This window comes from Gymnodraco acuticeps, unplaced genomic scaffold (genome assembly GCF_902827175.1).
Source record: "Gymnodraco acuticeps unplaced genomic scaffold, fGymAcu1.1, whole genome shotgun sequence".
NCBI lineage: Eukaryota > Metazoa > Chordata > Actinopteri > Perciformes > Bathydraconidae > Gymnodraco > Gymnodraco acuticeps.
The window spans coordinates 247,990-269,501 of NW_022991304.1; the positions used below are offsets into that span (position 1 = coordinate 247,990).

At 41.0% G+C, this 21,512-nt stretch overlaps 2 protein-coding genes and 1 long non-coding RNA gene across 5 annotated transcripts; all 3 read left to right on the top strand.

Moving 5' to 3' along the window:
- The first annotated feature begins 719 nt into the window (after window positions 1–719).
- On the top strand, window positions 720–16,877 carry LOC117562412. The gene is made up of 6 exons (XR_004571534.1): window positions 720–783; window positions 9,615–9,754; window positions 9,859–9,935; window positions 10,043–10,414; window positions 10,543–10,638; window positions 16,617–16,877. It is a non-coding gene; the product is annotated as an uncharacterized LOC117562412 (long non-coding RNA).
- Window positions 11,059–13,838, top strand: LOC117562410. 3 transcript variants are annotated; one of them, XR_004571533.1, is made up of 3 exons: window positions 11,059–11,159; window positions 12,348–12,600; window positions 12,714–13,199. XR_004571533.1 is itself a non-coding variant. In XM_034240241.1 (3 exons), exons 1-3 carry the CDS (start codon window positions 12,182–12,184, stop codon window positions 13,718–13,720), a joined length of 450 nt encoding a protein of 149 aa, XP_034096132.1. In that variant the 5' UTR covers window positions 12,097–12,181; the 3' UTR covers window positions 13,721–13,838. The 3 variants fall into 3 exon arrangements, 2 of the variants coding, with proteins under 2 accessions (XP_034096132.1, XP_034096131.1); XM_034240241.1 differs by lacking the exons at window positions 11,059–11,159; window positions 12,714–13,199 and adding exons at window positions 12,097–12,202; window positions 13,545–13,838; XM_034240240.1 differs by lacking the exon at window positions 11,059–11,159 and adding an exon at window positions 12,097–12,202.
- A 2,036-nt stretch (window positions 16,878–18,913) lies between the features above and the next one.
- On the top strand, window positions 18,914–19,908 carry LOC117562411. The gene is made up of 2 exons (XM_034240242.1): window positions 18,914–19,286; window positions 19,444–19,908. The coding sequence occupies exons 1-2, from the start codon at window positions 18,939–18,941 to the stop codon at window positions 19,711–19,713; spliced, it is 618 nt and encodes a 205-aa protein (XP_034096133.1). The 5' UTR covers window positions 18,914–18,938; the 3' UTR covers window positions 19,714–19,908.
- The last annotated feature ends 1,604 nt before the right edge of the window (window positions 19,909–21,512 follow it).

Here is a 21,512-nt window from a genome sequence, read left to right on the forward strand (position 1 = left end):
TCCATCTTCAGAGCAATCTGACTATTATAACATTAGCGTTAAGAAAGCTTACTTAAATATCTGCCACAACATAAGTAACCGGATCAGAGTAACATTAAGTACAGTCCGCGGCATATCACATCATAATGTATCATATATTTCCTTATCTGAGTCAGCTGAGCCGTATCTGGCCGTGCAACACTCACAGTGTCACATACTGTATGCAGAAGTATTATTTTAAGCAACACATTAAGTTGACAAAACACTCGAGACAAATGTAATTAAAGTCAGATCGTGTTTTAGACGGGGCAGTGATATCATAAACCTGTTAATGTACGCATTCAAACACTTTTTTCTTTTACCAGCTGTATTCACCTTGCAGGTGTAGCTATGTGGCTTTTATCCTGGATAAAGTGTTTGAGTCATGGATGTTTAAAGTTTAACTTCTTCATATGTCTAATATTATAGTTGACTTTTCGTTCAGGAAGTATGACGTTGCGCTGTCAGTACGCTTCTCCATGTTTGTGATTGGTCGAATGCTCCAAATACCACCCCTTTCATGTGAACGCGCACCTAACTAGATAGGACACGACTGGTTTGAGCGATCCACTTGATAACCCGCGTCGTAGTACAGTTTAGCGAGAGCGCGTATGTTTTGGATTAGGCCAACCGGCTAACTCAAACATATCCAGGTTAGGTTGAACCAGCTTCATAGTACAGGCCCCAGGCCAGAAGCTGTTATCCACTGCTGGAAACACCACGTGGTCAAACCTCAACAAACACCTGCAAAGAACACATGCTAAGGTGAAGCTACCGCACACGCTATTTGTTGTTTGTTGATATCACGTAGTCTGTTCTTCTTCTCTGTCTTCCGGTTGTTGCCTGTTTTGAATGACAAATACACACTACCGCCGCCTGCTGGTAAGGAAAGTTATTGCAACTCACGCATGCGCAGTTCGTACGTGCTCGGCGAATAAAGTAACAAGTAAAGTAACGAGTTACTTTATGTAGATAGTAACGAAGTAGTGTAATATATTACTTTTTAAAAGTAATATATTACTTTTTTTTAGTAACGACCCCATCTCTGGAGTTGGCGTTCTCTACTCTGATTTACATGAAGAACAACAGGAGGTCACGGCTCTCAGTTGAACAGGACTTGCGAGTGGCCCGCTCCTCAGTGCCACCAAGGATTAAAAAATGATGCGCGCCCCGACAGGCACATGTATCTCACTAATTTGTAAGTCGGCAAAATATTTACAATAGCACATGTTTCAATGCTGATTGCTGAAATGTTACATTTATAATTTTAGTTCAGGACCATGGACAATGCAGCTTCCTTGCATTGACAGTTCTCTGTGCTGAATTTCTGCTGAGTTTCCTTTGCCTCATTTTTTATTTTGTGACCTGTCTGGTTTAAATGAGTGTGTTGCTGCTTTGATGAAGCCTAATTTGGTAAAGTTTCAAATTAATTTCTGAGATATTTCGTTAATAAATATTTCATGAGTAATATAGTTGTCTTTGTCACATTGTATTTGGCATTAGGAAATAATTATGTACATTTACAGATATTTTACATGATATGAGTGATAACACGTGTTATAAGGGCTATTTTGCACAATAGGTGTGCCTTGAGATTTTTACTTGTCCTTTGGTGTGCCTTGGGCACAAAAAGTTTGGGAACCACTGCCCTAGAGCAGTGTTTTTCAAAGGCGGCCACCAGGGGGGTCACGCAAAGTTTGCGGGAAAGGGGATTTTTTTTTTTTTAAAGTTACATTTTTTTTTTTTAGATGTTATTAATAACTGCATATCTATCAATCTGTTTAATTTGATGCCAATATTTTAATATATTAATTTATTAATATTGTATTTGTTTTTTAAATCACACGACCGCTCTTCAAGCCAATCAGAATCGAGCTGCCACTTCTGAGAGTGAAACTGAAGAGGCTTCTCAATACTCAAATTTCCCCTCCTCAACTCCCCTCCTCGGTTCCCCTCCTCGAGACTTAGACCCGCCCACAGGAGATGCGAGCGGAGGACCGAGGAGGGGAACCGAGGAGAGAGGAGGGGAAGCAGCAGATGTTTAAAGAAATGAGAACTCCTCTCCTCTGAGCGGTCATTTTAAAGAGACGTCCGTTCATTATTACGTGGCAACAGCTGCATCAGCTGTCGAGTGTTTTGTCATAGCACTGTATCTCTGTTAGATCAGCTGAACATGGTTCCCCCACATATTTACTTTGAATTCATTGAGAGTGCGGTATAATGAGACAATAACAGGCTACAGATGCGGACACACACACACAAATATATTTATATAAATATATACAATTTTTAAAGTATGAGAGCACTCTCATAATAACGTAACACAATCAGAGACTGGATATATCCCCCCCTCTCTCTGGTCGCTGAAATGGGGAATTTAAATTACGGGCCAAAAGTTGTATTTACAAGTATTAAAAGTAAGCAGAGGACACCAAACCAACTGAGACCCGTCTGTCCGCCGCATTTACGCACTGTACCACACACACCTACAGCTCCTAAAGCATAAGCCGTTGTATATTTTATTATGTGAAGCAATGGTCTTAGAAAAATATCGACTCTTTGTTTGTAGATATCTACTAAACTAAAGCAAATAAAGAGAGTAAGCCTGTTATACTGAGTGATATATATTATACACACTGCTCTGCTTTCTGCACGGACCTTACAGCTGTTCTCTCTGGAAACATCGCGACGCGATGAGAGCAGTTTCTAAAATAATATCCACGGGATGCATGCATAGCTGTCATTGGCTGAGATAAGTCCGGCCGTGCGTCACGCCTCCACCGTTCCCGGAAATGCATCCGTGGAGGAACCATCAGTGTATCCTCGGTTATAGCTCCTCCAGAGAGCCTCCTCGACGCTCGATGCTCGGTCCTCGGTGTGCATAGAGAAATGAGACGTCCTTCAAAATGGCGCTCTGAAATTCATTTCCGGGTCACTACCGGAGGACCGAGGAGTCGAGCAGTCGAGGAGGGGAAATTTGAGTATTGAGAAGCCTCTTGAGTATCTGCTCAGCTTTTGGAGCAAGTGAGAGCTAGTGAATATTTCGCTCTGCAGCTGGATGAGAGCACGGGTGTAGCAAATACTGTTGTTTATATATATATATATGAATATAAATGTTTATTTTTAATATTACTGTTGAATATTATTAAGGCATAAGTAGCTTTAAAAAATGCTAAACATATGTTAATTGTTCATTACTGTTCAAAATGATATAATATTATAAAGACAAATCACTTGAAAAATGCTTTAAAAATATATTTACTGTTGATATTACTGTTTAATATTGTGTTAAGAATGTTTATAACAGAAGACTAAGGCTGTCAGTCGATTAATCGCATGATTGTCCATAGTTAATCTTAAATTAATCGCACATTTTTTATCTGTTTTAAATGCACCTTAGAGGAATATTTTTCAAGTTTTTAATACTCTTATCAACATATGAGTGGACAAATATGCTTTATGCTAATGTTTATTATCATTTGGACAATGACAAATATTCTCATGAATATTAAACACAACAACCTCTGAACAATAGAAAGTGTGTGTGTGTGTGTGTGTGTGTGTGTGTGTGTGTGTGTGTGTGTGTGTGTGTGTGTGTGTGTGTGTGTGTGTGTGTGTGTGTGTGTGTGTGTGTGTGGTGTGTGTGTGTGTGTGTGTGTGTGTGTGTGTGTGTGTGTGTGTGTGGTGTGTGTGTGGTGTGTGTGTGTGTGTGTGTGTGTGTGTGTGTGTGTGTGTGTGTGTGTGTGTGTGTGTGTGTGTGTGTGTGTGTGTGTGTGTGTGTGTGTGTGTGTGTGTGTGTGTGTGTGTGTGTGTGTGTGTGTGTGTGTGTGTGTGTGTGTGTGTGTGTGTGTGTGTGTGTGTGTGTGTGTGTGTGTGTGTGTGTGTGCTGTGTGTGTGTGTCCGCGCGTCCACAGCACCTCCGCTTTTAGGGTTGACGTAGACTAAAATGTGACCCGGAGGTCCCCCGGTGTTGTTGCGGGAGTAGCTGCACTAGCTAACTCTACATTAGCAAAACAAACGCTTATTTTGTTTGCAAAAGGTGCGGCGGGCTTCCAACACATTACTCTCCACTGGTTTCAACCAAGCACTAAATGCGATGTTTTCCAACCAAATACGGTTGAACTTACACTTCCCCATATTTATTTGTAAGTAGATTCGAAGATACCTATTTTCTGACTGTTGCTAGGTTACTAGCTGGGTTTTCTCCGATAAGGGGCCGGGGGAAACAAAGTTAGTGATTAATGGTTCCATGTTGATTTATTTCAATACAAATTGTTGGGGGGGAACTGAAAGGTAGCAGCCTTGCTCTTGTTGTTGGGCCTGGTGAAAATGGACTGCTGTGCATTTAGCTGTCCTTTCAGGCCCCTCACCTTTTGGGAGCGTAGGCGAGAATTAGGAGGGAATTCCGTCTCGTAGCGTTTGTGCACTGTTTTGAAATGCAGCTCCTAAATTACCCTTCTTCGATAAAGCCACGCTTGCATTGCAGATGAGACAGATGGACTTTGAATTGGAATAGATAACAAAATAATCATCCTCCCACTCGGAGTGAAAATTATATATTTTGGCCTTTTTTGCTTCTGCCATAATTGCGGTCTTGTGTGTGTGCGGACTGTCACTCCTGTTGACACGGACAACGTCAGCGAACTACTGCCCACTGCCCACGCCCCGACACATGGGGTCACGCCGGCCGATCACAAAGCTTTGATACGTTCAAGTGCATTATTCTGGCACAGGAAGATTATGTTATAGGACATTAACGATAAAACTGAATATTGTTGTTCTATTTTTAGACACATCTCGCGATCGACTGGGAATCTCCCGGGGCACCCCTGGGCTATACTGTACTGTATAAATATGAAAAGCAATTCAAGCTAGACGTTCTTCTGGAAATGTTCACATCAGGCACCTTCAAGTTAAACAATAATACAGTAAACAATTAACACAGTAAATTATGTGGATTAAACCACATTTATTTTGTTAAAAATAAACTAAATATGATTTTTTTTGAATGATTAAATGTATCTTATTCAATGCAGAATATGATTATATCCGTGACAGTGGGAATCAAAAACGATATGCTACAGTATAGTAATACAAGATAAATCCCACTTGTTGTACCATGGCAGAGCAAGAAACACTCCAGCCTTTTATTTAAACTTGTTTAAAACATATCTAAATACATATGTGTGTCCCGGGCCATAAATGTAAGTATGCTGTCAGATAAAGCCACGGCATCTCAATTCCCGTATTGCTTTCAACCCACCAGCTTTTATGGAGAAACTAAGTTCTATAATAATTAACCAGAGGCATGTTTCTCACTATTTTATGCATAGAAACAACAGGCTACTGTGTGTGTGAGGAATCAGCTGTTTATTTCATATGAATTTCATTGTGGCAGCGTCCATCACTGCTCTCCCTGGTTGCAATACACAAAAGCCGCGTTCACACCGCAGTACTTTTCCCACTTTAGTTCCGATATAGTTCCGAAATGATGATGATGTTCACACCAAAAAGAGCCGGAACTAACATTTGTTCATCAGAACCTTTTTTACCCCCTTTTCCGTCCCTGCTGGAGAGCAGGTACTTTCGTGGGAGAAAAAGGTTCCTATGTCTGATTGGCTGGGCGGAGTGCAAACCACGCCCCGTAAAACTCAAAAAAGGTTTTGTGAAGCCGCCGTTTTATTATCCTCGCATTAGCATTAGCCCAGCGCACAAACGCAGAGAGACTAACTTATGGCAACACAAAATAAAACATGGGAGTGGTAGAGATGTCGGAGTTCTGGCGATTTACTCGGAAGGCTTCAGTACTTCTTCTACTGAAGCCAGTCCCCAACTCCGGGGACTTCCGGCCGCGGACTTCGGGTGGCAGTATACGCCGAGAAGTTGTTAGCGGCCTGCCAGTAAACCCAAAACAGAAGAAGTGACGTCAGCGGCTTCATTTGCCTAATCCTTCCCCAGGAACTTATTCCGGTGTGAACGCGATCCGTACTTAGTTCATGAGAACTAAAGAGTTCTCATGAACTAAGTTCTCATGAACCTTTGTGGGAAAAGTACTGCGGTGTGAATGCGCCTAAAGACAGCTAACTGTAAGCTTGTCACTCAGAGGGGGGTGGGGGCCATGGCTGATGGGCCATTAGGTGTGTAACACACCTGATCACCTGAGAGCTGCCGTTTCATTCAGCCTATTTAAAAAAAGAAATTAAAAAAAAAAGGTCTGATTTTAACATTGCACAACAATGAATTCAATGTGTGATTATTATAGCAGTAATATTAAACACTAATAATACAGTAAACTATTAACAATAGTATAATATTATAGCCGTCTGCCCATGGTGAGGTGACGAGGCTTTTAGTGAATTACTGAGTTTGGGCAAGTTAATAACGTTTTAATGAAGTTGACTACAGTGTATTCATATTTGTTGGTGCTTTCATGTCAATTCAGCGAACATAAACATAAATGATCATGAAGATGATGATTAAATTAGGATTAAAAATCGGTAGTGAGAGCTGCTGCATTTCCTCCCGTCGGATGTGATATAAAAACAAACCGATTATTTTTGTAGTTGTAAACTCACGTGGATTAAACCACATTTATTAGTGCTTTCATGTAAATTCGGCAAACATATGATGATTAAATGATCGCGAGGATGATGATTACAAATCGTTTGTATGAGCCAGTCTGCATTTCCTGATGAAAAAACAAACCGATGGTTTTGTGTAGTACGCCAACGTGGATTAAACAACATTATTTTGTTAAATAAAAACATGGGGATGTTTTGTAAATGATTACATGTCTCTTATTTAGCACATAATATGATCCTATCCGTGACATATGGATCTTAACAAATATCCACTATATCAGATACCTGTACTGTAGATCTATCAGCTGTTTATTTCACATGAGTTCCAGTGTGGCAGCTTTTTAATCACTGCTCCCCCTGGTGGATCCATGATCCATTGCAGCTGGTTTCATTATAATTAAATATATTTATCAAGGGGGCGTATCAAGTCCTGCGGGGGGGTTTTCCTTTCAGCAGGGGCCCACCCCGTGCAGATCACGGACCCACATGGGTAGGGGCGTACAAAATGAGGTGCTACATCTGTATATCGCATCTACTGCGATTTCAGCAAATGGTAAATGGACGCATTTGTGCAGCGCTTTTCTAGACTCTGTCACCCCAAAAAGCGCTTTTACATATACAAGTCATCATTCACACACATTCATAGAGAGAGAGAGAGGCTGCCATACATGGTGGGGTCTGCTCAGGGAGACTAAAATTCACACATCGTTGGCGATGCCATGTCGAGCAATTTGGGGTTAGGCATCTTGCCCAAGGAAACGTTTACTGCAAGGGCTGATGATTGGAACAAAGACCTACCAAACGTTGGACGACCAACGAGGGTTAGTCAGAGGGTGCGATGGTGAATACAAAAGCTGGACAGAAGTACTGCAGCTGCCTGATTACAAAGTGGAAACCTTGATAGAGCGCCATGATAACTTCACAGAGTGTTGAACAGCTCATGACCGGAGTATGGGCAAACAGTTGACAGTGTTACTGATGCATCTGCACTCCCAGACTAACCATTCTGTTGGCTGTCTGTGTAAATGGAGACATAGACATACACTATGTTAACCAAAAGTCACATGTTGGAAGTTGTTTACTGAGATGAGTCTTTCTTCAACATGTTTGTATACCTCTTGAACTCTTTGGCAGTTTTTGAATCTTTTTTATCATCCCTTCTTCATACTATTACACTTTAAAATCTGGTTGTTTTATGAGGGAAAGGATATAATTCAGCTAATTAACAGCTCTGTTTTTAGTGCAAAGCCTTTTAATACATCCATCTCCTATTTCTACTTCCAGAAAGCAAGCTGTACTATTCCACATTCAAATATTGATGAAACACATTGCTTCTTTGGGAGGTCCAATTCATAACTGCGAAAAAAAATATGCATGGGATGAATCTATCAAACATGAAAATCAACATTCCTTTTAAGGACGTTTTTTCACCTGTAACTGTTTGTAATTTTCCATCTTGGGAGTAAATGGAACAACACATGAAAACACCATCTGTTGGTTGAACGTCATGATTATTTGAATGTAGGCATAAAACATCCAAGAGCTGGCACTCCTTTTTCCCTTTTGCGTTCTCTTCATTTTCAATCTTAAAGGAACATCAAGTAGAGTAGTTACTCTGAAACCGCAGGTTTTTTCCTTCATATGTTATCCTTGCTTTTTTTTTTTCTTCTAGGGGTGAAACAATCTATTTGTTCTTGTGTGTACTTTTCAAGCATATTCCTCCAATAGTATATAGTATAATAGTAAGGAGCTGAGAGGCAGGGTAGTGGGAGGCACCTACGTTCCTAACAGGTGGCTCCACCCTCTCCCAATTAGCAGTATTGGGAGCAGGTGTGGAGACCCACACTCCTGGTGCTGATCACTCCCTCAAGGGAGACAAAGCCGACAGAGTTGTTCATTTAAAATTAGTCCTGAGACTATTTAATAAAATCTGGAGAAACTGAGTTTTGCCAAGTAGTTGGAAAATGCTACCATTTAATAAGCCAGGGAAGGATCCTTCTAATTCTAGTAACTACAGACCCATAGCATTAACATCACACTTGTGTAAATGGATGGAGAAGATGATAGTGCAAAGACTATCACACGTTTTAGAACAAAGAGGATTACTGAGTAATTTTCAGAGTGGTTTTCGTAAAGTCCACAATAGATGCTTTAGTTAGAGTAAGCAATGAGGTGGAAAATACACTGAAAATGAAAGAGGTTATGACAATAGTATATTTTGACATTGAAAAGGCTTATGACTCTATGTGGAGGGATGGGTTACTCATCAAATTAAGTGAAATGGGTATTGGAGGGAGAATGTTTAACTGGATCATGGCTTTTTTAACAGACAGGAAATTCAGAGTCCAAGTAGGGGCAGAGGTTTCGAAAGAGTTCAATATAGAAAATGGTATTCCCCAAGGGAGTTCAATCAGCCCGATATTGTTTAACATTATGATAAATGACATATTCACTAATTTGGACGGATGCATCAAATATGCGCTGTATGCAGATGACGGCTATATAGATGAGGGGAAGAAATGTACCATATGTGTTTGAGAAGATAGGCAAATCTATAAAGAAAGCGGAGAAGTGGTCATACAATTGGGGTTTCAAGCTGTCAGCAAGCAAATCTTGCTACATGACATTTACAAATAAACGTAAGATGGAGACTGAGAAGCTTACCTTATATGGAAAGCCGATATTTAATATTTAAATATCTGGGGTTATGGTTAGATAGTAAATGTACATGGAAAACCCATATTAAACATTTGGAAACAAATTCCAAAAAGGTTCTGAACCTATTAAGAGCGGTGACATGATGTGACTGGGGGACAGACAAACAGGCATTAATTGACATCTATAGGGCAATTATGAGTTTTAGGAAGTTCTTTAAATAGGCTACGTTTTAAAGTCCGGGCAGAAAGTCTCAGAAGCGATATTAGCAGTACAATTCATAATGAGATTATCATAATGTGTAGGTGATGATTTAAGTTTTAAGTAAATGTGTTCTGTGTCCTGATTATGATTTTAAAGGAGGATCAAAGTAAACCAACAGCAGGAGGGTCGCAAACAAGGACAGCACCAATGGTTTGGCCCTGAGGAGGACCATGACGGTCAACCAATGCCAAAAAGGAGGCGAACTGGAGATAAACGGAAGCGGAGTTCGGTCACTGGTTTGTGTTTTTATTTTGTTTGTTGTTTACATAAATTAATTGTAGATAAATAAATTCACATTTTCTTCAAGCAAGTTATTAAATGCATCTTCACTCTTTTGCAGGTGCTTCAAGAAGCGTAGATCTTGTATGTACTCTACTAGTTGTCAAGAGAGCGAGACTGGGACCATCCAAAGCTTAGGTATGTTTTTCCTATGCTTAATGATGATTGTTTCCCAACTTATCATGTAGTGGTTAGCTAGATTTACCCTTGCTTTATATATGTACTTTTTCTACTTCATTTTTAAGGCTCCTTCATACAAGAGGTACAAGAAGTTCTAGGAATTCCTAGTGAAGAACCTCCCTCTTCACAGTGGAAGGAACGACAAGCATCCACCTTGGAAAAGTGGACGGTGTTAAGGCCTTTTATGGTTAATCAGATATTATCTTCTGAGAAACCTAAAGAGGGGGTTTGCCAACACTGTCGACAAAAGGTTGCAGTCGTCACATGTCAAGATTGTTTGCCAAGACCTCTTTCCTGTACTGCCTGTGATGTTACCATACACCAATCGAGTGTACTCCACAACAGATCTTCTATGGTAGAAGGGTTCTTAAGGCCACTGTCACCATCCACTCACATCACAGAAGATGAGGGAGGAAAGTTCTCATACCATGAAAGAGGTACTTTTTAAACTACAAGTCACACAGGACTTTATAGTATATACTACTATTAGTAAATTAGGTTAAAAAAAACGCTAATAATAAATTACCTATAACTCTAATTGACTATTTCAATTGTTGCTTTCTAGAATGCTTCATACCGATAATGCATCCCTGCTGCGATTGTGCTACTGGGCAAACAAGTATTTCCAAAGGAAAGGAAGTAATTTTGATTGGAATTAATGGTAAGAACATTTCAAGACTTTTCTCTTTGTTTTTTGTGCTGTTATTTATTCCACTTTTGAGCCAGGGATTCAAATGCATTTTTAGCTCTTTGTCACACGTAATTTAAACTATCACCAATTAAATCAAAGAAATGCAAAGCTCTCAAGTCTCACGCATTTGGCGTGAGACACACGCATTTCACTCCATTCACACGCTCACACGCCACACCTTGTATTTCTCACGCAGAGATTTATTTCCAAGTTGCGCCGCAATTTTGTAAACAAACTAGTACATAATCACTGTAGCCACGCATCAACCAATCAAAAGAATGTAAGCTGTCGAATAGCCAATTAGAAAATAACATGGCTGTATCCGGGTAGGATTTAGACATTCCGCTACAACATTACATTCTGATTCCATTCCAATGATTAAGACGCTCGCTGAAGAGTAACCAAAGAGGACGGCTGTCACATAGTCACTCACTGACATTTTGCGTGGCTACAGACTGCTCGACGTGGGAGAAGACCATATTTTCAGTACAGTAAGTCATCTCATCATTGATTTCCGTTGTTATGGAATATATGTCCAGGGAGCTTTTAGCTAACAGTTTGACTGACTAGACTAGAGTATGCATGAACTAGCCTAGCTAGCCGGTTGAATCCCTGCTAGCTAATTTCAGCAGCTATTCTGACGCTTGTTTTCTTCGGAATTTTGCGCCTACACTAACTTATTATAATGATTATTATTGTTATTTATTATTATCATTGTTGTTATTGTTATTGTAGTAAGCACCAAGGCTATTTGCTCCCTTGTTGGACTGTCCCTGTGTCTCCTATTTTCCCGGTGTGTGCGCGCGCCAGGCCTGGAAATTAATTTTTCAAAACATTTGAATATTTACACAACACATGAACATTTACCAGCCACTGGGGAAAATCTACCAGCCATTCAGTAGTAAACCAATGGTACATTTGTATTATGTATTTAAAATCTACCAGCCACTGTTATGTTTTACCAGCATTTGGCTGATGGTTGGTGTTCATTTCCATCCCTGGCGTGAGTGTGTGTATATTTTATCAGAAAACAAAGCATATTAATAATTATTGCATTTGTCTTTCAAAGATGTCAGGAAAGAGGCAACTAAGCATTCTTTCATGCTTTGAAAACAATCAGCTCCCTAAAAGGTGACCAGGTCAGAGGACACTGTAGAGGAGGCAGTAGAGGAGGCAGTAGAGGAGACTGTGGAGGAGGCAGTAGAGGAGGCAGTGGAGGAGACTGGGGAGAACCCATTGGAAACAGAGAAAAGGAGAGGATTATGTGGAGCAGCCACATATAGGTGTTCCTTTTAAGAAGGAGTGGTCAACTCGATGGCCATTCATCACAATGGGAACCACCAGCTCCTTCTACTGGTGCTCAGTGTGCAGACAAGAGAACTCATGTGCTCATCAAGGCGTGAGGGACATAAGCAGGCATGTGGAAGGCAAGGGACATCGGGCCAAAGAACAGTCTCTAAACTCAGTCAGCAGTATTGCACAGTTCTACGTGCCAGAAACTTCTGTTGGAGGCATGAGTGTACAAGAGGCCAAGGTACATACAGTATAGTGTAGCACAGGAAAACTAAAAAGCTGGCGGCAATGTTTGATGAATTACATTTCTCTTCAAATTGATGGTCATATTACCTTGAAAACGTATTTAAGGTTATGAGGTATGTAATCAGTTGTTTCTGTTGCAGACCAGGAGGGCTGAGGTGAAGGTTGCTGTTGCAATGGTGCAGCACAATGTTCCCTTTGCCGTTGCTGACCATTTCAGCCCCTTGTACAAAGAATGTTTTAGAGACTCCCCTACAGCTCAGGGCTTTAAGAGCGCAAGCACAAAAACAACGTGCCTCATAAATGAAGCAGTGGCACCTCATTTTAAGAAGGAACTGGTGATGAAGATGAGAGAGAATCCCTTCACACTTGTCACAGATGGCTCGAATGATACTGGTATGTGCTTAACAACTTCTATCAGTAATTAGTACTTATTTTTTATCCATTTCTACATGCACTCATACAATTTGAACAACATATTGTTTTAGTTATGGTCCTTATTGTTACAGGTCTAGAGAAGATGAATCCTCTCACTGTCAGAATCTTTGACACCAACAAAGTTGTGCACAGGTTCCTTGATATGTGCACCACCAGTGGGCGGAGCTGTGGCACCGCTGAAGTGATCTACACAAAAATCAATGACACCTTGCAGGAAAATGACATCCCTTGGAGAAATTGTGTAGGTCTCTCTATTGACAATGCCCCTGTAAATACAGGTGCCAGAAATTCAATCTCAGCCAGAATGTTGAAGGAAAATGGCAGTATTTACATCCATGGATGCCCCTGTCATATCATCCACAACACTGCCAAACATGCGGGGCAGAAGTTTATGGAAGTAAGTTCAAACATGTACTCTCTATATTACCAATCCGTTAAGCCCAATGCCATGTAAAACAGTTTGCTGATAGTGTTGCAATAGATACTTGAATTCATGTATTGCAGATATCCGGATTTGATCCAGAGGATCTGACCGAGGATGTTGGGTACTGGTTTAAAGGAAGCACCAACCGTAAAGGTTACCTGGCAGGTTTGTGATTCAACCAGCTCTACTGTTATACAACAAAATGCAGACATTTTTAATTTGTTTACTGTTCATGTTATGTTTTATATTTTCCATAATGTTATGAATTCCATGAGAGCGAGTACATGGAAATGCTGCTGCACATTTCAGTGCGATGGTTAAGCCTGGAGAGGTGCATCAAACGAATTATGCGACAGTATGGGCCACTTACCAGCTATTTTAAGTCTTTAAGTATGTTGTTTGTTTCATTGACAGTAATACAGGTGCATTACACCAGACTAAATGTGTACTTTTAAGCACTGACTGTGTTTATTTACAGATGAGAAACAACCAAGATTTAGAAGGCTGGTGGATGCATTTTCCAACCCCCTGACTGAAGTCTACCTACTCTTCTATCAAGCGACGCTGCCAGTGTTCACCCTACTGAACCTCCTCTTCCAGAGAGAAAGGTCTTCCATCTTTCAGCTCCACGGAGAGGTAAAATGCAAGGGTTAGGCCATCCTGCTGCCAAATACAGTATGTCTGCTTGAATTGGCTGATATGTCCTTTTTCAAGTAATACATGGAAATGTTTTATGAACTACAAATTTGCAGATGACAAAGTTCATCAAGAAACTGTGTGCGTGGTTCATGAAGCCGTCAGCACTACAGGGCCGACAAGTCCATGACATCCTCTACAAGGACCCACTAAACCAACTGCCAGGTAAAAGTTTCATATGAGGAGATACACCTGTATTCTCATTGACCTCAAATATACTTTTTTGGGAAGATTGTTGTTATTGGGCGAGTTGGGTGATATCTCTGTTATGGCTGTTAAAAAGCATAAATGTGTGTAGGCATACCATGCTTGTGTAGTTTATGGGTAAAATGGTATGCTTACATAGAGGAATACCTTCAACCACTTGCACTTATTGTGCACATAGTGCTCAAAACTAGACAGACTGAATCTATACACTGACTGTTTGTCTAGTTTTGAGTTAAATTGCCAAGTGAAATCCCTGTCTCGACCTGATGCATATTGTTGAAACTACCTGGACTTAATTTGCTTCTCTATCTATTTCTGTCTGGTAGGAGAAAAACTAAATGTTGGCTTCACCACCAGAGCTACCCTCAATAGGTTCCTTGAGGCTGGAGACATCACACCTCAGGAGGTGCATCTATTCCAACAGGCAGCACTGGCATTTCTGGTCAGGGCTGTGGAGTATGGCATCAATAAACTCCCTCTGAAGGAGGCTCTTCTGAGGCATACAAGATTTGTGGATGTGCAGCAGAGGACTGAGTGTGGAGTGGAAGATGCCTTATACTTTATAGTAGGGATGTTCCGATCGCCAATTTCGGGGCCGGAATCAGTATCGGCCGATACCGATCGCCGATCCGATCGAGTGGGCGGGGCCTAAATGGAAGATTTAAACATCACTTTAAATCTTCCATTTAAAACTCAGTTAATGGGGCTCATTCACTGGAGCTTCCACAAACGACAATCAACTTAATTATTACATTCAAATGATGTACATTATTCAAGTTTACATTCACTTTGGATAATAACACGGGAGAAATTAGCGGAAGCGCTCTCTTTTCCTCTCTCCCTCCCCCCTCTCTCCCTCTCCTGACAGCCTGTCAGTATCTCATGCAGCTCACTGATCCAGTAATGAGTGACCCGACAATGAAGAATAAATATATTTATAATAACTAGTTTAGCTTGTTCCAGAGGTAGATAAAATAGCTACGTGTGTTAGGTCTAACTCTTACGGTACGTCCACACAGCAGCTTTTCAAAAATCTTGAAAATCTTGGAGCTGGGCGTGTCTGAAAGCTTGGGGATTTTTTGCGAGCAACGCGACCAACAACCAATCACATGAATCTCCCGCCCCCGACATACAAAGCAAAAAAACCCCGGGGATTTTATGCGAGCAATATATATATATATATAAACTCCCCAAACAGGTGAAAACTTACCAGTTTCACCCACTGTCTCTGCCACCTCCCTCCATGCCTGGTTCCTCCAGTTTGTATCCCGTTAATAGTTCTGGTCGTAAAGAACCGGGTGATTTGCTACCGTAATTTCTCATTTGGAATATGAGGAAATTAACTGCGGTCTGGTTCTCCCTGTGTGTGTGTTTCGCTGCGCTTACCTGTCCGGCGGGCGGAGCTGCAGGATTTCTGCTTCACACACGTTGCATACCGCTATTTTATTGTCTTTTTCGGACACCTTAAAATAATGCCAGACCGGTGAAGCCATTTTGGCGAGCTTGTTTTGCCGCACACAGAGAAAAGTGTCATGTATTTTACGTCATGCGATCGGCTCTCGCGATCGGCATGTTTAGAGAGCACCGATCGATCGGTAGAGAGTGAGTATCGGCCGATATCGATCGGTGACCGATCGATCGGAGCATCCCTACTTTATAGACAGGTAAGGGTTTCACATTTTCCAGGATTTCAATACTTTGATTGAATACATTAATCAGTTCTTTACACATGGTGCTCTTTTTAGATTTCAGGAACTACTATCCATGGGCCGGAGGAACAGGACAAGGTGTGTGAGGAGTTCCTGGAATATCAGCTGATGGATATCCCCATGCCCCAAGATCCCACCACCTTTAATGTTGAGGAGTTTTGGGGGAGTATGTCCTCAATCAAGTGCAAGGTAATAAATATTTGGCACCACATGACATACACATAATCAATTGAAATCAAAAGCAAAGCATTTGAGTAATAGAGTCTCTTGGTTCCTTGTTTTAAAGGTGACCGGTTTGAGCCAGTTTGGGAGGCTCACTAAAATAGCTCAACTTGCTCCCTCACTCTAATGCCGACGCGGAGAGGGTTTTCTCGATGTTTGGACTGAACAAGACAAAAACTAGGAACAGCTTGGCCCTAGATGGAACACTGTCCTCCATCATGACAGTGAAGATGGCAGGCCTGGAACCAAACTGTTTCAGATGGGAGCCACCAACCCCAGTGCTGAAGGCCTCAAAAACTGCCACCAACACCTACAACAAAAAACACTGACACACACACACACACACACACACACACACACACACACACACACACACACACACACACACACACACACACACACACACACACACACACACACACACACACACACACACACACACACACACACACACACACACACACACACACACACACACACACACACACAAAATGTGTGTCTTCACTAAGAATGAAATAAATATGTTTTTATTTGTATGAATTTATGTGTCATTTATCAGATAAGACCACCGTCCCCACCGCTGCCAAAATCTCACTCTGAACTCTGTTCAAAACTTGAGAGCCCTGTAAATGTATGAAACTACCATTCAATAGAAACCATTTATTGTTTGTAATTGATACTGTATCATAGTAATGATTTGTCTCTTTAAATTTCAGGGCGATACAATCTGTTCCTTCCACAACTAAACTGCACCTGTGGAAAGACTTGGTCGATAGGCAGAGGTGATCTGGTTGAAAGTGGCTGGTTGAAAGTGGCTATTGGCCAGCCACTGTCAATTTTGAGACCTTGTACGCAGTGGATTTGTTCACTACCTACGAAGATCTCAAGATCACTGCCCCTGGAACGCCATAGCAAGCTTTTGTCAGCATGCTTGAACATCGGACAAAGCTCTTCGGTCGGGTGAGTACAAGATGGAAGTTCAGTCAGACAACTCACGTGTTCTTAATATGTTTATTAGAAGCAGCATATAGTTTGGCGTCTAGGCTCGGGCCTCATCACTCCACAGATGTACAAAGAACATTGAGTGATGATTAGATAACTATCCCCGAGCCTACAGGTGGAAGCTGGGGTGGTGGTGGGGCAGGCAAGTAGCAGCAACATGAAACACAGCAGGAACATGACAATACAAACAATACATAACAATTACAAATAATTAGAAGTTCACAAAAGACAGCAGGAATTATAACAATATCCATAATATCTATATTAAAGCATGGGCTGGCTTGGTGAATAATGTGGGAATGCAAATAGTGGAAGAATAGGCTTTGTACATTTTCGTCTGAGTGTGGCGCTATTGGTTGGTATGTTTTATGGAATTTGGATCAAGCATCTGTCACAGTTCTGTTTAAAACTTTTAAAAATGTAATTGCATTCATCTTTAAAGGTGGGTAGGTAAGTTTGAGAAACCGGCTCGAGATATACTTTGTGTTATATTCCATGGAATGCTCTTAACATCCCGATAGCAATGAATATCTTAAATGCTTTGACAAAAAATCCATAAAGAAATGTCATCTGTGGAAGCCGTAGTACTGTAAAAAGCACGACCAATTATTTTAGCCGGCCCGGCTAAAGTAACTGGATGGCCTACCTGCCTGTCAGCCTTCCATCTGTGCACAAACTTATCTCGTGCCCTCATTGGTCATGTGCGCGTTCGTGTGTGTTGGAGGAGGGGCTCTGTAAGGAAGTGGCAGATTTTTTCCGGCTGTGTATTTTCAAATTCGAGCGCACTCGAGCTGGTTTCTCCAAAATTACCTACCCCACCTTTAAAAGACTACTTTTATTGAATGAGAGTTTTACCTAGCACAATGAGCCTGGGGTGGTGGGAAGGGAGAACTGACACAAAGCTACAACCCTCGATGTTGTAAGTAGTAGTAGTAGTAGTAGTAGTAGTAGTAAACACATACGTATATACAATATACAACAATACGCATAGTGCAATTAGCAGTACCAGTAATAAAATAACTGAATAAATAAATAACTAAAATGAATAGTGAATAAAGTGATATGTGAAAAGTAAAATTACAGTGAAATGAAATGACAGTGCGTTCCTCACCACTGCGATCTGGCTCCTCTGTCCTCTTGACTTGTGGGTCTGATTCCTCACGACTGACGTCTGCCTCTCTGCATGGGCCCTCTCTCCTTATTTCTTCTGCCTCACCCTGGCTCCTCTGTCAATCAATCAATGTTTATTTATATAGCCCAATATCACAAATGTTACATTTGTCTCAGTGGTCTTCACAGTTTGTACAGAATATCAGAATGACAATACGACACCCTCTGTCCTTAGACCCTCACATCGTACAAGGAAAAACTTCCGGAGAAAACCCATAGTTTAAAGGGAAAAATGGGAGAAACCTCAGGGAGAGCAACAGAGGAGGGATCCCTCTCCCAGGACGGACAGACGTGCAATAGATGCCGTGTGTAAATTGAAAAGATAATACATTTGCAACATAGGTAGTCCAAATGTTTGGAAATGCATGTGTGTATAATAGTAAGATGAATCCACGAGGATATCCATCCAGGACCTATGATCCAGGACCACAGCCACGACTCAAGATCCAGGGCTCGCGATCCAGGACACAGGGCCGCAGGATCATCCATGACTCCGGATCCCGGCGTATATAGACACCAAAAAGAAAGAAATTTGGGGAAGCTGGGTTAATCGGAACATGAGAGTACACAGGTATAGACAGAGAGAAGGAAGAAGTAAGATGTCCCCCGACAAACTAAGCCTATATCAGCAAAATTAAGGTCTGGATCTAATCAGCCCTAACTATAAGCTTTATCAAAAAGGAAGGTCTTAAGCGCACTCTTTAAAACGGATAGGGTGTCTGCCGCCCGAACACAAACTGGAAGCTGATTCCACAAATGTAGAGCTTGATAAGAAAAGGCTCTGGCTCCCATTGTACTTTTATGGCGCGTTTCCACTGCAGGCCTCGCTCGGCCTCGCTCGGTTTGGTTTAGCCCGGCTCACTTTAATGCTGCGTTTCCATTACAGTTTAGGAACTGGGGTAGTTACCATAGTAACGCAGTGTAGGCGGGGCGATCAACTTTTTGGCGGGCGGAGCGACGCTGCATACAACTGCCGTGATGTCATCTTCAATGCGACACAACTCACAAAACACACAACAACAATGGAGGATGTGGAAGCCATCGTGTCCTTGCTTCTTGGTATGTGGTTTTTTACCACAGCAAGAAGGACAACTTTGTTTCGGAAAAGGCTGCTTATAGCAAGACGTAATACAGAAGAAGCTGAGGGGAGACTTATGGCAATCGTACAACGCGGGAGAGACTACTCCAGGACGACTCAACGACAACGCTACTCGGTAAGCTAACGTTCGCTAACTAGCAATGTGTTTCACGCTCACTATACGACCAAAGTGTTTCACGCTCATTATATGACAAAAGTGTTTCAAGTATTTCATTAATGTAGCTACCACTTTTACGTATTAAAATATGTATGCTTTTGTTTGTGTATTTCAGAAGTTAGGTTGCCACCGCAGACCATGTGTTTGGATGCTTGACCGAGCAACCGAGTGGTGGGGTGTGATTGTTCCATCTTTCACACACACTCAGTGGGTGGAGAACTTCAGGATGTCTGAGGAAACCTACGTATACCTGTGCAACAAACTGCGGCCAGCGATGGAGAGACAGGACACAACATTCCGCGAGTGTATACCTCTAAAGAAGAGGGTGGCCATCGCACTGTGGAAGCTTGCGACCGGCTCAGAGTTTGATACGCTACCTGAATAGCTAAATATTCATTGTATACAGGAAACTTGAATGTTTTGGTAAATAACATCATGGTTCAGTAAGTTGATATACATTTCTTGTGTTTGTAATTATAAACACGACATTGAAAGATTGTGGGCCATTAAGGCTAGTGACGTTTTGTTTTTATTATTACTACATTGTATTGAACATAAATAAATCTATTTTTCTCTTTCACATATGTTTGTCAAATGATTTAAACAAAAAAATGTTATCAGAATTGACTATTTAGTAAATATTTGATTTTCAAGCACCAGTAAGTACTTCCCCATAATAAGAACATTTGAGCAAATATGAAAGTAAACATACATACAAATGATATCTTATCCCCCTTCTCTTCCAGTTTATTTGTAAAAGGAAATATTTTACTTTAAGTAATGTGTCAGTTACCAAATAATGTTTTAGAGGAGGACCTCAAGCAAGCAAACTCAATTTCTTGCTTTAAATCTCTTCTTAAAATTAACTTTTATCTTATGGGCTTTTTCCTAACTGATGGTGTTTCTTATTGCTTTATAAATGCATGTATGTTTATATCTAGATCTTAATTGGGCTATTTTTACAATTGTTTTTGAGTGATATTGTAGGCTTTTGTTTTTAAAGATCCACAAATATTATTAGTAATGGTATTAGTTGTAGCCTATTTTTATTTAGGACAAATATAGGCCTATAACTTCTGCCTCATGTGAATCTGAGTTTTTGTTCTGCTGATTTAAAGCCCTTTAATTGTACATTTCAGTTTATGATTGGATTCCAAAACTGTAATGTTGTGTGTGAGTGGCAACCCAGTGACTTTGTTTACATGCTCACGGAAATCAGTTTGTTAATCAGATTATGGCAGGAAATCAGATGATGCATTTAACAGTACTTTATTGAATCCCAATTTGGGAAGTGTTTTTTGTTGCAGCATAAAAAGGCATGGCATTGTATGTACAATAGAAATAAAAAAAATATATATATTTGTTGCAGCAGCATAAAAAGGCATGGCATTGTACAAATACAAAATAAAAAAATGTTTGTATTGCAGCAGCATAAAAAGATATGACATTATAAAAAAAAAAAAGGAAAGATAAGAAATAAACTGGAGGAACGTCGCAACTTCGTCAATCGACCACGGTATGTTTTTCTTTGCCATTTTCTTAGGTTTACAAAAATGCTGCAAGCGTCCCTTAATATATGCGACACTAGGGATTAAGTCGCGCGAGAATTGTGACGATTCTCTCTGACCAATCAGAGTCGTCACTAGTTTAGCATATTCCGCCCGGTTGTTGGCCCCGCTTGTTAGCCTCGATAGAACCACGATTTAGTCGGGCCAGAAAAAGGGTGAAAAAGTAGCCTCGGGCCAAAACTAGGCCAAGTGGAAACGCAACCAAAAACGGGCCCCGCACGGCTCGGCGCGCTTAAAGCGAGCTACCCGCTGCAGTGGAAACGCGCCATTAGAGACTCTAGGAACAACCAACAACCCTGCATTCTTAGAACGCAATGCCCTAGTAGGACAGTAGGGTATAATGAGTTCTTTAAGGTAAGATGGTGCCTGCCCATTAAGGGCTTTGTAGGCGAGAAGAAGAATTTTAAATTATATCCTGTGTTCCATAGGGAGCCAGTGTAAGGCAGCCAGAACAGGAGTAATGTGGTCCCTTTTCCTAACTCTGGTTAGTACATGAGCTGCAGCATTTTGAATCAGCTGAAGCGACTTGACTGACTTCTTGGTACACCCTGATAATAAGGAGTTACAATAATCCAGCCTTGAAGTAACAAATGCATGGACTAGTTTCTCTGCATCA

Bases quoted from the DNA above. Each gene is read 5' to 3' on its own strand.
- LOC117562410 (XM_034240240.1), top strand. From the start codon at position 12,182: ATGAGTGTACAAGAGGCCAAG. The intron at 12,203-12,347 runs GTACATACAGTA...TTTCTGTTGCAG, and splicing joins TGAGTGTACAAGAGGCCAAG to ACCAGGAGGGCTGAGGTGAA. The intron at 12,601-12,713 runs GTATGTGCTTAA...TTATTGTTACAG, and splicing joins AGATGGCTCGAATGATACTG to GTCTAGAGAAGATGAATCCT.
- LOC117562411 (XM_034240242.1), top strand. From the start codon at position 18,939: ATGCTGCGTTTCCATTACAGTTTAGGAACTGGGGTAGTTACCATAGTA. The intron at 19,287-19,443 runs GTAAGCTAACGT...TGTGTATTTCAG, and splicing joins CTCAACGACAACGCTACTCG to AAGTTAGGTTGCCACCGCAG.